Raw genomic sequence first — 17,303 nt, 5'->3', positions numbered from 1 at the left:
TGTGCCTCATTGCATGCTATCATTTGCGTAGAACCTCATTTTAATATCTTGAATCATTTATGAGATATGACGATTCTTATGACCACATGATTTGTGATTTGGAAGGATGGGAATGGACACATTGCGCGAGGCTGATTTTTGGATATGAAACCCATTAACTTGAGAACAAAATGACATAGTGTTCTGCTCTCAATTTTAAATAAATGTTTTATATCTTATCCATATTTCCTTCACTGCAATGTGTGAATCCATCCAATATGGTCATAAACTGAAGAGAGATGATGCAGTGATGTCATGCTGTTAGCAAAGGCACTCATGTCAGTTGTCTGCTGCCACAGTCCATTAACATTCATGCTATGTCTCACATCTATTTCTATGGTTATTTCATGCACTGTTACTTCTCTGTTAGCACTGACATCTCTACACAAACACCACTGCTCTCAGTTGTTAAGTGAAGGCTGTCAGCCACTGCGTTGTCCTTGGTAAGAGGTAATGCTTGAAATTTGGTATTCTTGGCACACTCTTGACTCTGTGGATCATGGAATATCGAATTCCCTATCGATTTCTGAAATGGAATATTCAATGTGTCTAGTCTGACTGCCATTCTACATTCAAAGTCTGTTAATTTCTATCATGTGCCCATAATCATGTCGAAAACCTTTTCACATGAATAACTTGAATATAAAGGACAGCTCCGCCAATGCACTGCCATTTTATACCGTGGATGCATGATACATCCTGATCTGTGTATGTGCACATTGTTATCCCATGATTTTTGACACATCACTGTAGTTTGTTAAGGAGAAGATGTATTGAGATTCTGGTGAAGTAATTATTATTATTATTTCCTTCCCCTTCCATCCCCTTCCATCTCCTCTCTGAGGTCTGTTTGAGATCTGGCCCATTGCAGAACCACCACTCTTTGCAGCCAGATGCCAAACCCGTAGTAAAAGTCAGTGCCTGTATCCAGAAAAGATTTTCACTCTGCAACGGAGTGTGTGCTGATATGAAACTTCGTGGCAGATTAAAACTGTGTGCCAGGCCGAGACTCGAACTCGGGACCCTTGCTTTTCATGGACAAGTGCTCTACCAACTGAGCTACGCAAGCACGACTCACGCCCCGTCCTCACAGCTTTACTTCTGCCAGTACCTCGTCTCCTACCTTCCAAACTTAACAGAAGCTCTCCTGCGAACCTTGCAGAACTAGCACTCCTGAAAGAAAGAATATTGCGGAGACATGGCTTATCCACAGCCTGGGGAATGTTTCCAGAATGAGATTTTCACTCTGCAGTGGAGTGTGGGCTGATATGAAACTTCCTGGCAGATTAAAACTGTGTGCAGGGCCGAGACTCGAACTCGGGACCTTCGCCTTTCGCGGGCAAGTGCTCTACCAACTGAGCAGGAGAGCTTCTGTTAAAGTTTGGAAGGTAGGAGATGAGGTACTGACAGAAGTAAAGCTGTGAGGACTGGGTGTGAGTCGTGCTTGGGTAGCTCAGTTGGTAGAGCAGCACTTGCCTGTGAAAGGCAAATGTCCCGAGTTCGAGTCTCGGCCTGGCACACAGTTTTAATCTGCCAGGAAGTTTCAGTGCCTGTATGATGATTGCTAGAATTATGATGATTTTATTCTTGTTCCAGGTGACTTGAATGCAGATAAGCTGCTGTGTGAAGCACTGAAAGCACACTGGGGCTACCGTGCTACACTGCTCACAGTTGCTGCTTTGCTGCCTCTGTGCACCAAAGATGTGGTCAGTATAAACCATGTGACTGTTGTTTTAGAACTGTTGGATTGATTTTAGCTACCATGTTACTGGCAAGCACAGTTAAAAACTACCCATATCATCATTCGAGAGGCAAAATTCCAGTACTGCCAACACACATGCATAAAAACTAGAAAATTATTCCTGAATTTTGGAACTAACAGTTCCTTCCTTGGTGAGGAGAGAGTAATAAGATATGGTAGGTTAAAAACAAGGGAGAGATCACTCAAAACCCCAACATGAAAGTGACCTACGGGTTGTGAATATAAGGACAAACAAGACCTTTGTAGCAGATTAAAACTGTGTCCCAGATTGGGACTTGAACCAGGGACCTTTCACTTTTGTGGGTAATTTCTCTACTGACAGAGCTATCTGAGCACATTACATGACTCACACTCCTACTCATACTTCTGACAGTATGCCTCTGTTATCATCCAAACTACTCTGAAGTTCTCTGGCGTACCTTGTGGTGGGACTAGCATCTGTGGAAGAAATATTGTGAAAAAATTCATTCTGGAAATGATCCACCAGACTGAAGCTAAGCTATTTATTTCCAGTTTCCTTTCTTCTAGGTGTGCTAGTCCTGCAAGGTATGCAGGAGAACTGTGAAGTTTGGAAGCTAGGAGAGATGCCAGTAGATGTAAAGCTATGATGGCAGATCGTTGAGTTTTGCTTGGGTTATTCAGTCAGTAGAGCATTTGCCCATGAAAGGCAGTGGCGCCAGGTTCATACCCCAGTCTTGCACAGTTTTAATCAGTCACAAAGAAGTTTCAAATCAGCATGTACTCCATGGCAGAGTAAAAATTCATTCTGAAAGATCTGTGTTGTTCTTCTTCTGGGATCTCAGGAGCTTACTGGCTGTGTGTTCTCTGATGGGTATATAAAGCAGTTGTGGCAATGGAAACTCTTCCATAATTCTTGGCAAACTACTGCTAGAGCAGGTGTTTATTTGAGTAGCCATTCTTTTCTTCTGAGCCTAATTTTTTTGGCACGGGGGTTCTAAGCGTCCAGGTCTTCACATAAGGGTTTGTGCCGTGTTTGTCCATTATGTGCAGTAGCCTCACAGACTTCTATCAGGCTTTTTTGCATGTTGCATTTCAGGATATCTTTATACCTTTTACACTGACCTCTTGATATTTTAATTGGTGAACAATATCTGAGAATCAATTGAATGAGGAATTTGCAAGGCATTCCTTTGCGGGAGAGTTACAGGTCCTTAATACGGCTACACTTTCTTGACATTCCACCTTAATCATTCCAGACAGGCACTCCTAGATTCTAGATGGTTGTGAATGATTCTGTTGACTTGCTGGTACAGCAACCAGTTGTTATTGGCAGTTGCATCCATTCCATTATTTCTAAAATCTAGTTCCTTATGCAGTCATTTGCTTATGAACATTTCATAATTGTTTTCCCAAGCCACCCATACAGTCCACATGTGTGCATGTGACTTGGACTGCCAAACCTGTTTGACATTATTTCTAGTTTCAAAATAGGCTGGTTTTACTGAATGTCATACATTGTGTTTTTGTTTCTCTAAATTGTTATTGTTTTTAAAGAATGGCATCACAAAACCACCAAAAGCTGCCTTAGTGTGTGTTTATTTACAGATGGCCTATGTCGGTCAAGTAACCATCCTGAAGTCACAGATGACTTTACATCCTTGATGTCATGTATATGGGGTGATTTGGCTGCCCCTACCACAGTTTTTTTTTTTTAGCTATTCAAGTAAAATGTACAAAAGTGACCTTCGATGCATTGTGACTCTCACACTGGGCCCCACTGTTCAGGACTTCTATTATGTTGTTTATGACACTCCCTCCTAGCACTGTACAAAAATTTGTGAGTGCACAATTTATTTCCTTTTTTTCATCAGTCTACTGACTGGTTTGATGCGGCCTGCCACGAATTCCTTTCCTGTGCTAACCTCTTCATCTCAGAGTAGCACTTGCAACCTACGTCCTCAATTATTTGCTTGACGTATTCCAATCTCTGTCTTCCTCTACAGTTTTTGCCCTCTACAGCTCCCTCTAGTACCATGGAAGTCATTCCCTCATGTCTTAACAGATGTCCTATCATCCTGTCCCTTCTCCTTATCAGTGTTTTCCACATATTCCTTTCCTCTTCGATTCTGCGTAGAACCTCCTCATTCCTTACCTTATCAGTCCACCTAATTTTCAACATTCGTCTATAGCACCACATCTCAAATGCTTCGATTCTCTTCTGTTCCGGTTTTCCCACAGTCCATGTTTCACTACCATACAATGCTGTACTCCAGATGTACATCCTCAGAAATTTCTTCCTCAAATTAAGGCTGGTATTTGATATTAGTAGACTTCTCTTGGCCAGAAATGCCTTTTTTGCCATAGCGAGTCTGCTTTTGATGTCCTCCTTGCTCCGTCCGTCATTGGTTATTTTACTGCCTAGGTAGCAGAATTCATTAACTTCATTGACTTCATGACCATCAATCCTGATGTTAAGTTTCTCGCTATTCTCATTTCTACTACTTCTCATTACCTTCGTCTTTCTCCGATTTACTCTCAAACCATACTGTGTACTCATTAGACTGTTCATTCTGTTAAGCATATCATTTAATTCTTCTTCACTTTCACTCAGGATAGCAATGTCATCAGTGAATCATATCATTGATATCCTTTCACCTTGTATTTTAATTCCACTCCTGAACCTTTCTTTTATTTCCATCATTGCTTCCTTGATGTACAGATTGAAGAGTAGGGGCAAAAGGCTACAGCCTTGTCTTACACCCTTCTTAATACGAGCACTTCGTTCTTGATCATCCACTCTTATTATTCCCTCTTGGTTGTTGTACATATTGTATATGACCCGTCTCTCCCTATAGCTTACCCCTACTTTTTTCACAATCTCGAACAGCTTGCACCATTTTATATTGTCGAACATTTTTTCCAGGTCGACAAATCCTATGAAAGTGTCTTGATTTTTCTTTAGCCTTGCTTCCATTATTAGCCGTAACGTCAGAATTGCCTCTCTCGTCCCTTTACTTTTCCTAAAGCCAAACTGATCGTCACCTCAATTTTCTTTTCCATTCTTCTGTATATTATTCTTGTAAGCAGCTTCGATGCATGAGCTGTTAAGCTGATTGTGCTATAATTCTTGCACTTGTCAGCTCTTGCTGTCTTCGGAATTGTGTGGATGATGCTTTTCCAAAAGTCAGATGGTATGTCGCCAGACTCATATATTCTGCACACCAATGTGAATAGTCGTTTTGTTGCCACTTCCCCCAATGATTTTAGAAATTCTGATGGAATGTTATCTATCCCTTCTGCCTTATTTGACCATAAGTCCTCCAAAGCTCTTTTAAATTCCGATTCTAATACTGGATCCCCTATCTCTTCTAAATCGGCTCCTGTTTCTTCTTCTATCACATCAGACAAATCTTCACCCTCATAGAGGCTTTCAATGTATTCTTTCCACGTATCTGCTCTCTCCTCTGCATTGAACAGTGGAATTCCCATTGCACTCTTAATGTTACCACCGTTGCTTTTAATGTCACCAAAGGTTGTTTTGACTTTCCTGTATGCTGAGTCTGTCCTTCCGACAATCGTATCTTTTTCGATGTCTTCACATTTTTCCTGCAGCCATTTCATCTTAGCTTCCCTGCACTTCCTATTTATTTCATTCCTCAGCGACTTGTATTTCTGTATTCCTGATTTTCCCGGAACATGTTTGTACTTCCTTCTTTCTTCAATCAACTGAAGTATTTCTTCTGTTACCCACAGTTTCTTCGCAGCTACCTTCTTTGTACCTATGTTTTCCTTCCCAACTTCTGTGATGGCCCTTTTTAGAGATGTCCATTCTTCTTCAGCTGTACTGCCTACTGCGCTATTCCTTATTGCTGTATCTACAGCGTTAGAGAACTTCAAACGTATCTCGTCATTCCTTAGTACTTCAGTATCCCACTTCTTTGTGTACTGATTCTTCCTGACTAATGTCTTGAACTTCAGCCTACTCTTCATCACTACTATATTGTGAACTGAGTCTATATCTACTCCTGGGTACGCCTTACAATCCAGTATCTGATTTCGGAATCTCTGTCTGACCATGATGTAATCTAATTGAAATCTTCCCGTATCTCCCGGTCTTTTCCAAGTATACCTACTCCTCTTGTGATTCTTGAACACGGTATTCGCTATTACTAGCTGAAACTTGTTACAGAACTCAATTAGTCTTTCTTCTCTTTCATTCCTTGTCCCAAGCCCATATTCTCCTGTAACCTTTTCTTCTACTCCTTCCCCTACAACTGCATTCCAGTCGCCCATGACTATTAGATTTTCATCCCCCTTTACATACTGCATTACCCTTTCAATATCCTCATACACTTTCTCTATCTGTTCATCTTCAGCTTGCGACATCAGCATGTATACCTGAACTATCATTGTCGGTGTTGGTCTGCTGTCGATTCTGATAAGAACAACCCGGTCACTAAACTGTTCACAGTAACACAACCTCTGCCCTACCTTCCTATTCATAACAAATCCTACACCTGTTATACCATTATCTGCTGCTGTTGATATTATCCGATATTCATCTGACCAGAAATCCTTGTCTTCCTTCCACTTCACTTCACTGACCCCTACTATATCTAGATTGAGCCTTTGAATTTCCCTTTTCAGATTTTCTAGTTTCCCTACCACGTTCAAGCTTCTGACATTCCACGCCCCGACTTGTAGAACGTTATCCTTTAGTTGATTATTCAATCTTTTTCTCATGGTAACCTCCCCCTTGGCAGTCCCCTCCTGGAGATCCAAATGGGGGACTATTCTGGAATCTTTTGCCAATGGAGAGATCATCATGACACTTCTTCAAATACAGGCCACATGTCCTGTGGATACACGTTACGTGTCTTTAATGCAGTGGTTTCCATTGCCTTCTGCATCCTCATGTCGTTGATCATTGCTGATTCTTCTGCCTTTAGGGGCACTTTCCCACCCCTAGGACAAGATAGTGCCCTGAACCTCTATCCGCTCCTCCACCCTCTTTGACATGGCCGTTGGCAGAATGAGGCTGATTTCTTATGCCGGAAGTCTTCGGCCGCCAATGCTGACTATTTATCAAAATTTAGGCAATGGCGGGGATTGAACCCGGGACCGAAGACGTTTTGATTATGAATCAAAGACGCTACCCCTAGACCAAATTTGACCTGTTTTGGTCATGACTGGCTTTGTTAAACAGCCAGCGTAGTTGAGCAATTACAGACTGTAAAATTTATGTTGGTGTAAATTTTACCTAACAATTTTGTGAATTTTAACAGCGTAAAATAAACAGTTACATCACTGTATTTATCAGGCCTTCTGACTATGAATCTATTGTGTTTGTAAAGGTTAAGTTTGGACCTAATTGTCAACATAATTTACAAAAGGTGTTTTTCTTTCATTACCCTCATGGTTACATTTAAATTAATAATGTTTATGAAATAGCCTATTATGCTGATAGCATAATTCCCCAATCAACAGTGACCCAGAAAGGTAAAATATTGGAAATAGTTTGTGTGGTCAAAAAAAATCCTGACTGGCGGGATAAGCAAGGTGGGCAGGAGGGGGGGGGGGGGGGGGGATTAGAGGGAGGAGGAGTGTTTCAAGGTCACTTTCATACATTTTTCTCGAATAACTAAAAAACCGTGGCCACCAGGGAAAAAATATCATAGTACAAAATTTAACTACATTAAATTTGCTACCAAAATTTCCCATTCATTTTTTCTGTAGGACTGATTGTTTGTGCATAGTGACTGAGAAAGTATGAAAACCTCGTGCACGGTTTTTGAAGGCCAGAAGTAACATTGTGGGTTGCATAAAATGATGTCAGTAGGGGCAGCTGAATCATCCTGTATAATTGTGATCAGCGCTCATTACGTACTTTATGTCAAGGGTATAAAGCTATGTGTGTCTTTAAGGTGATCTTGAGCAACTTTGTTGGTTGCTCATTACAACATCCTTTGGTGGTTTTATGATGTTGTTCTTTAAATACATTGAAGCTGTTCAGCACTGTTTAAAAAAATATTTTGTTACTGGTTTCTGATAAGTAGTCTCTAAAATTAATACACTGCCTGACAAAAAAAGCGAAGTGCCTAGAAGACATGGTGAGATGTCAATGTAACTTTATTCAAATACACACCATCAGAGGGCATATAAATGATTTAGAGTCGCAGCTCTCTCTAACAGGTAGGATGGCCACTAGATTGCACTAGTATTGTTCACATTTGGCATTGTTACCATGCCTGGTAGGGTATATAATGGGTGTGAACAGTGTCAGATGTCGAGTGACCATCGTGAAGGACACACAGATGCTGCATACTTGTGTGATACACTGTTACCGCCACCTGACAGAGTTTTTATGGGACCTCAGTCACCATTTGATTGACTGGCCAGATTTTCAAATATGTAGATTTGTGAGGCATTTAAATGTGACTGTGGCTCAACGACAAACTCCACGCAAATGTGTGGGCAGGCATACTCGTTGCGAATGTTCTGGTTGACCGCATCTCACCACCACAAGAGAAAATGACTGCATTGTGCACCGAGTGTAATGTAGCCCCTCCCCATCTGTGCCTGCCATTTGAGAACAAATAATGGACTCCTTGCAAAATTCTGTGTCATTTGGAGACTAGCAGCAGCTGTACTAGGGAATTACCATCCCACGCATAAGCTACCGTTGCACTACAACACAGACGACTGCGTTTGGAAGGGTGCTGTTACAAACTAGCCTATGGTAGCAGCAGTTCTCCGTCTGCCAAATGACTAAAATGTCGTAACCACCAAACCCGAGAGGTGCCATATCTATCAATAGCACAAGGAAATCTGACTAGTAGCCCCAGTGTGGATCAGCCCTGAGTTGGCTAATTTGACATAACATTAATTTAGTTCCTTGAAACCCACAACAAAACAAATGACATTGTAGGGAATGAAAATGGGTGTCATTGAAAAATTATTAACGGAGACTGTTGGTATCACCAAGAGATTTATTAACTAATATGAAGGTAAAGAGTGAACAAACATATAAGCATAAACTTCAACTGTGTAACATTTCATTAACATGAACTGAGGTCAGTTGGCAATAGACATGGGGAACCTTACTGGAATTTATGTGTAAATTAGATTGGCTACTGTGAGTGGAAGGATGTCATTCTAGGCAAGAACACTCTGCTGTATCACTCCAATGATTGGTCTCTTGAATCAAGATAGAATTAAAGCATACGATGGACACTGGTAGTGACAACTGTGAGAACAAGGCTGTTCTGACAAAAGATGGTCATGAAAACAATTGATGTTGTTGTTGTTGTGGTCTTCAGTCCTGAGACTGGTTTGATGCAGCTCTCCATGCTACTCTATCCTGTGCAAGCTTCTTCATCTCCCAGTACCTACTGCAACCTACATCCTTCTGAATCTGCTTAGTGTATTCATCTCTTGGTCTCCCTCTACGATTTTTACCCTCCACGCTCCCCTCCAATGCTAAATTTGTGATCCCTTGATGCCTCAAAACATGTCCTATCAACCGATCCCTTCTTCTAGTCAAGTTGTGCCACAAACTTCTCTTCTCCCCAATCCTATTCAATACCTCCTCATTAGTTACGTGATCTACCCACCTTATCTTCAGCATGCTTCTGTAGCACCACATTTCGAAAGCTTCTATTCTCTTCTTGTCCATACTAGTTATCGTCCATGTTTCACTTCCATACATGGCTACACTCCATACAAATACTTTCAGAAACGACTTCCTGACACTTAAATCTATACTCGATGTTAACAAATTTCTCTTCTTCAGAAACGATTTCCTTGCCATTGCCAGTCTACATTTTATATCCTCTCTACTTTGACCGTCATCAGTTATTTTACTCCCTAAATAGCAAAACTCCTTTACTACTTTAAGTGTCTCATTTCCTAATCTAATTCCCTCAGCATCACCCGACTTAATTCGACTACATTCCATTATCCTTGTTTTACTTTTGTTGATGTTCATCTTATATCCTCCTTTCAAGACACTGTCCATTCCATTCAACTGTTCTTCCAAGTCCTTTGCTGTCTCTGACAGAATTACAATGTCATCGGCGAACCTCAAAGTTTTTACTTCTTCTCCATGAATTTTAATACCTACTCCGAATTTTTCTTTTGTTTCCTTTACTGCTTGCTCAATATACAGATTGAATAACATCGGGGATAGGCTACAAAACTGTCTCACTCCTTTCCCAACCACTGCTTCCCTTTCATGCCCTTCGACTCTTATAACTGCCATCTGGTTTCTGTACAAATTGTAAATAGCCTTTCGCTCCCTGTATTTTACCCTTGCCACCTTTAGAATGTGGAAGAGAGTATTCCAGTTAACATTGTCAAAAGCTTTCTCTAAGTCTACAAATGCTAGAAACGTAGGTTTGCCTTTTCTTAATCTTTTTTCTAAGATATAAGTCATAAGGTTAGTATTGCCTCACGTGTTCCAATATTTCTACGGAATCCAAACTGATCTTTCCCGACGTCCGCTTCTACCAGTTTTTCCATTCGTCTGTAAAGAATTCGCGTTAGTATTTTGCAGCTGTGACTTATTAAACTGATAGTTCGGTAATTTTCAAATCTGTCAACACCTGCTTTCTTTGGGATTGGAATTATTATATTCTTCTTGAAGTCTGAGGGTATTTCACCTGTCTCATACATCTTCCTCACCAGATGGTAGAGTTTTGTCAGGACTGGCTCTCCCAAGGCTGTCAGTAGTTCTAATGGATTGTTGTCTACTCCCGGGGCCTTGTTTCGACTCAGGTCTTTCAGTGCTCTGTCAAACTCTTCACGCAGTATCGTATCTCCCATTTCATCTTCATCTACACCATCTTCCATTTCCATAATATTGTCCTCAAGTACATCGCCCTTGTATAAACCCTCTATATACTCCTTCCACCTTTCTGCCTTCCCTTCTTTGCTTAGAACTGGATTGCCATCTGAGCTCTTGATATTCATACAAGTGGTTCTCTTCTCTCCAAAGGTCTCTTTAATTTTCCTGTAGGCTGCATCTATCTTACCCCTAGTGAGACAAGCCTCTACATCCTTACATTTGTCCTCTAGCCATCCCTGCTTATCCATTTTGCACTTCCTGTCGATATCATTTTTGAGACGTTTGTATTCCTTTTTGCCTGCTTCATTTACTGCATTTTTATATTTTCTCCTTTCATCAATTAAATTCAATATTTCTTCTGTTACCCAAGGATTTCTATTAGCCCTCGTCTTTTTACCTACTTGATCGTCTGCTGCTTTTACTACTTCATCCCTCAAAGTTACCCATTCTTCTTCTACTGTATTTCTTTCCCCCATTCCTGTCAATTGTTCCCTTATGCTCTCCCTGAAATTCTCTACAACCCCTCATTCTTTCAGTTTATCCAGGTCCCTTCTCCTTAAATTTCCACCTTTTTGCAGTTTCTTCAGTTTCAATCTGCAGTTCATAACCAAGAGATTGTGGTCAGAGCCCACATCTGCCCCTGGAAATGTCTTACAATTTAAAACCTGGTTCCTAAATCTCTGTCTTACCATTATATAATCTATCTGATACCTTTTAGTATCTCCAGGATTCTTCCAGGTATACAACCTTCTTTTATGATTCTTGAACCGAGTGTTAGCTATGATTAAGTTATGCTCTGTGCAAAATTCTACAAGGCGGCTTCCTCTTTCATTTCTTCCCCCCAATCCATATTCACCTACTATGTTTCCTTCTCTCCCTTTTCCTACTGACGAATTCCAGTCACCCATGACTATTAAATTTTCATCTCCCTTCACTACCTGAATAATTTCGTTTATCTCGTCATACATTTCATCAATTTCTTCATCATCTGCAGAGCATATAAACTTGTACTACTGTAGTAGGCATGGGCTTTGTGTCTATCTTGGCCACAATAATGCGTTCACTGTTTGTAGTAGCTAACCTGCACTCCTATTTTTTTATTCATTATTAAACCTACTCCTGCATTACCTCTATTGGATTTTGTATTTATAATCCTGTAATCACCTGACCAAAAGTCTTGTTCCTCCTGCCACCGAACTTCACTAATTCCCACTATATCTAACTTTAACCTATCCATTTCCCTTTTTAAATTTTCTAACCTACCTGCCCGATTAAGGGATCTGACATTCCACACTCTGATCCGTAGAACGCCAGTTTTCTTTCTCCTGATAATGACGTCCTCTTGAGTAGTCCCCGCCCGGAGATCCGAATGGGGGACTATTTTACCTCCGGAATATTTTACCCAAGAGGACGCCATCATCATTTAATCATACAGTAAAGCTGCATGTCCTCGGGAAAAATTATGGCTGTAGTTTCCCCTTGCTTTCAGCCGTTCGCAGTACCAGCACAGCAAGGCCTTTTTGGTTAGTGTTACAAGGCCAGATCAGTCAATCATCCAGACTGTTGCCCCTGCAACTACTGAAAAGGCTGCTGCCCCTCTTCAGGAACCACATGTTTGTCTGGCCTCTCAACAGATACTCCTCCGTTGTGGTTGCACCTATGGTACGGCCATCTGTATCGCTGAGGCACGCAAGCCTCCCCACCAACGGCAAGGTCCATGGTTCATGGGGGTGGGGGGGGGGGGGGGGAGGGGGGGAACAACTGACAGACTTATGAATTTGCCAAAGCTGTGCAATGTTACTGATATAGCGGGTGAACGATGAGACACTGTCATCTGGGTGTGAGTGCTTCTGAAGTATTGTACTGTGGGAGATGGCCCCACATTCACCGGTGATTGTCTCACAGACATGTCTCCAGACATGAACCCTATAGAACATGCCTGGGATAGATTGAAAAGGGCTGTTTAGGGATGATGTGACCCACCAACCACTCTGAGGGATCTATGCTGAATCACTGTTGAGGAGTGGGACAGTCTGGACCAACAGTGCCTTGATGAACTTGTGGATAGTATGCCACGACGAATACAGGCATGCATCAATGCAAGAGGACGTGCTACTGTGTACTAGACGTACCGGTGTGTATAGCAATCTGGACTACCATCACTGAAGATCTCTCTGTATGCTGGTACAACATGCAATACGTGAGTTTCATGAGCAATAAAAAGGGCAGAAATGATGTTTTTGTTAATCTCTGTTCAAATTTTCTGTACCGGTTAGGAACTCTCAGAACCAAGGTGATGCAAAAGTTTTTTGATGTGTATATTTTGTAGCATACCTTTTGGGTATTAATATTTTATTTGCATTGAATTGATAAAGTAATAACCTGTTAAACTGTTATAAATGTGCATCTTATCTTTCAGGTTTCAGAAAGCAGTGCAAAGATTGTTGAGATGTTGTTGTCATCTCTCGACAGCCCGACGCTCGCATCTGCCGGTGCTGATGCTTATCGAGCCTATGTTGGCCTGCTGCCAGGTGTCGAACTGTGGTGGGAGCAGTTCTCTCTGTACGTTTTACGGATATTGCAGAACCCCGATCCAGAGAAGTACGTGTTATTTCCGAGTGACATTCCTCACCATATAGCTCTTGTATAATGAACAAAACAATATTACAGACTATAAAAAGGGATCCATTACAGTCTAACAGAACTAAATGTTGTATAATGTTCATTTGTGATTAATGGTGCCAATGATCATAAAGATGTTGACACTGTATTTCTTGTTATGTCACCTTTCTGATCACTATGTGGAAATTGTTTTGACAGGTAGTAATGCATTATCAAATTGTCATTGCAACTTGTCTCCCTGCTCTTAACTCTTCATATTTTTTAAGGTAGCAGGGATGAAATACAGAAAGCAAATGGTTATAAATAGCTTTTACAGAAACCATACTACAGTTATAAGAGTCGCATCCTGTGAAAGGGAGGCAGTAGTTGATGAGTGAGTGAGACAGGGTTGTAGCCTATCCCCAATGCCATTCAGTGTGTACATGAAGCAAACGGTAAAGGAAATGGTGTCAAAAATTCAAAAGGGAATTAAAGTTGAGGGAGAAGAAATAAAATCATTGAGGTTTGCTGATAACATTGTAATTTTGTCAGAGACAGCAAAGAACTTGCAAGAATAGCTGAATGGAATTATAGTGTTGGGGTGCAAGATACCTCATTTGATTTGAGCTCAGAATACATTTTAGAAATCTAAAAATAAAGGATGTTAATGTGATAGGACAGTAGTATTTTGGATGATGTCTGTTACCCTTCTTGTAGACAGTTGTGATGTGCACTTTTTCTCCAATTACTGGGCACTGTTTTCAGTTCAAGTGAATTACAGTATATTATGTTTAAAATGGGAGCTAACTCACTTGCAAATTCTATATAAAATCTGACATGGATCCCATCAGGCCTCAGAACCTTGTCTAGTTTTAACATTTTTAATTTTTTCTCAGTGCCACTGTGTCTAATGGATACTGTGTATCATATATGACAGTTTCCGGTTTAACTTTTGTTATTAGTGTGTGCACAGTTTATATCTTCTACATATTCAGAAGCTTTCCCATGCTATCTGTCTGTGCTCTTATGTACAGTACAGATGTTGTTCATTAAATTTCTTTGTGGCTGGATTCAGCTCTGTCTTACATTACCAGGAAGAAGTTTCAGGCATGGTTAAACAAACCTTGAAGCCAATTTTGCACGGAATGAACAAAGAAGTCTGTGATGGCAAAGCACACACCCATGTCTGATCTGCAAAAACTCCTTTACATAGTATTGCTTAATTTGAGAGATGGAAAGGAAGATGAGGGAAAAATAGCTGATTGTTACTTGACATGAGAAGCAGTAAACAAATGCTGCATAGTCATCCAACTGGTAGTTCAAGATGCACTACATCTTTATGATGTAAAAATAAAAAAGCTAGCATACTTCACTTACATTCACTTCATAATGTGTTATGGGATCATTTTTGGAATAACTCATCAAGCCAAGCTTAAGTTTTCTGACAAGGGAGGCTGTGACATGGGGATCACAGATATACTTCTAACTTTGAACATCTTTAGTAGGTCATTAAACTAACATAATGAGCAAGCAGTAAGATGCAATACTCTGGCAATTCTGAGAAAAGCACAAGAAAAGTTTACACGTCTATTATGTAACTTACATATCTGTGAAAAGTTGCCAATTGTAAGCAGTCACTGTGGGCAAGTGGGTCATAGACAAGGAGGTGGTTTGAATCCAGCTACCTTCTAATTTTCAATCTACATTCTTTTTTCCTCACTGGTCACATTATTTAATTTATATGACATTTCAGAGGTAATGTAATAAAAAAAAACCACATGCATTTTCATGAAGTAGTTAATTTCATATGTGATTTGACTATTTACAATTAGTAATTAAATTTCCAGGGATGAGGGACAGACTTGGAAAGCCCAACTCAAACCTTGATAAATAATGATGTAAATGATGTTATTCACAATCATTAATATAGTAAGACAATGTGCCAGACCACAAGAGTAATAATGTACAATTACTCATAGGATGTGCCCTTAACATCACACGTTGCAGGATGGTATTTGTCGTACAGACATGGAAAACATAAATTGAAACTTGATACAAATACACACGTTGTTTTCATTGTACTATAACTGAAATTTCATAGAAATTAAATAATATGACCTGTGATAAGGGGAAAAAAAGATTAATAATTATGTTTGAGCAGGAGTCGAACTGTCACTTCCTACATGTTCATCTTACGAAGTTCGAACACTAATTACTTGACCACCATGAACTTGGGTGTTTGGTGCTTACACACAGATGCATAAGGCACATAACAGATGCACAAAATTTCTCTTGTGATTTTCTTGGAATCGCTAGAGTAGTGCACCTTGCTACTTGTACGTTATGTTGTTTTAATGGCCTACTGAAGGCGTACAAAGCTTGAAGTAAATCTGTGATCCCGATGTCGTGGCCTCCCCTTGTGAGTCCACGTGAATTATTTGTAGTGTGAACTCGATAACACTAGGTAGAGGCCTCTTCAAAGAACTGGGGATACTATCTACTGCTTCCCAATCTAAAAGTGAAGCACCACAGTGGCATGGTCTGAAGTCAATGTAATTTCATATGTGTACCCAACATCAGTGGTATGTAAGTGATTACAGTTGCCATTATCTGTGACAGGTAAGAGGGCCACTAGTGTGTGTTAGTGTTGTTCATGTTTTGTGTCATTACCAGGTCCAGTAGAGTATGTAAGAGGCATGAATAGCATCAGAAACTGAATGACTGTTGTAAAGGACCAGAGATGCCATGTACTCATGTGAGTCAGTGTTATGGCACCTGACAGAGTTTGGAAGGGATCTCACTGTCAATCCCTATTTAAATGGCTGGTCAAATTGTGACGTACAATTTTGTGGAGCTTTTAGATACGACTGTAGCCAATGATGCACTGCATGGGAACAAGAATGCAGGTGTACTTGTTGTGAATGTTCTGGATGACCCAGTCTGAACACACGTAGGAAGATCACTATACTATGCACCAAGCATACTGTGAGCTCTTCACATCTACACCTGTTGTTTGACTAAAAATAATGGTGTCCCTGTGAAATTCTGTGTCATATGGAGACTAGCAACAGCTGGAGTAGGGAATTACTGTCCCATGTGTAGGCTGCAGTTAACACCACAGTGGAAACCACTGTATTTGGAGTGGTGTAGTGACTGGGAGTCATGGACTGCTGATGAATGTCATTACACTATGTTAAGTGATGAATCACGGCTCTGCACTATCCCAGACGATCACCGTTGCTCTGTGTGGCGACGACCTAAGGAGATCTGGGGAGATGTCCCATTCCTCCAGTGCGTCTAAGGGGCACAGCAGCATTGCTCCTGGAGTGGAAGAAGCTATTGGGTATGACTTCAGCTCATGGCTGGTAGTGAGTGAGGGAACTCTGATACGAAATGCTATGTCAAGAATGTGGGAAAAGATAGACTGCTACTTACTGTAAACATGACATGTTAAGCTGCAGACACACACAATTAAAAGACACTTACTCATAAGCTTTCAGGCACAGCCTTTATCAGAGAAAGAGAAACATACACAATTGATTCACACAAGCAAGCACACCTCAAACACACATGACCGATAGCTCTGGCAGCTCAGGCCAGAATGCCAGAATGGTATGTCATGCGCATTATGAGTTACCTCTTGTGTGACGGCATCATGGTGCCATTTTTCAAGAGGACAATGCTCATCCACACTCAACACGTGTCTGCATGATGTTGAAGTGCTTCTGTGGCCAGCAAGATCCCCAGATCTGTCCTCTGATAGAACATGTGTAAGACCAGCTCAGATGTCAACTCTGGCCCAGAGCCAATATCCAGGATATCAACGACCAGTTACAATGGTTGCAGGCCATCTTGTATCAGCAGAGAATATAATGGCTTTATGACAACCTTCACAGCCAAATCAGATCATGCATCCTGGCCACATGGGTGCTATGTCATGCTGATAAGTGTGCTCAAACTGCCAACTTCTTTGTAAATTTGTATGAGTACTTCGTTTTTTTATTTCAGGCAGAGTTTTTACCCTATAAATGAATTTGTTATGATAATAATAATAATAATAATAATAATAATAACAATAATAATATGGCATAATAT

At 40.7% G+C, this 17,303-nt stretch overlaps 1 protein-coding gene across 1 annotated transcript in view; it reads left to right on the top strand.

The window, feature by feature from the left end:
• LOC126106344 (uncharacterized) overlaps positions 1 to 17,303 on the top strand; it is a 261,730-nt gene that overhangs the window by 45,425 nt on the left and 199,002 nt on the right. Inside the window, exons 6-7 of the mRNA XM_049912595.1 lie at positions 1,636 to 1,745; positions 13,027 to 13,208. Of these exons, the coding sequence (XP_049768552.1) occupies positions 1,636 to 1,745; positions 13,027 to 13,208 (292 nt within the window). The remainder of the gene's footprint in view (positions 1 to 1,635; positions 1,746 to 13,026; positions 13,209 to 17,303) is intronic.

This window comes from Schistocerca cancellata, chromosome 10, assembly GCF_023864275.1.
Source record: "Schistocerca cancellata isolate TAMUIC-IGC-003103 chromosome 10, iqSchCanc2.1, whole genome shotgun sequence".
Taxonomy (NCBI): Eukaryota; Metazoa; Arthropoda; class Insecta; order Orthoptera; family Acrididae; genus Schistocerca; species Schistocerca cancellata.
Note: the sequence above shows the minus strand (reverse complement) of the source record. Positions and strands in the feature narration are given on the sequence as shown.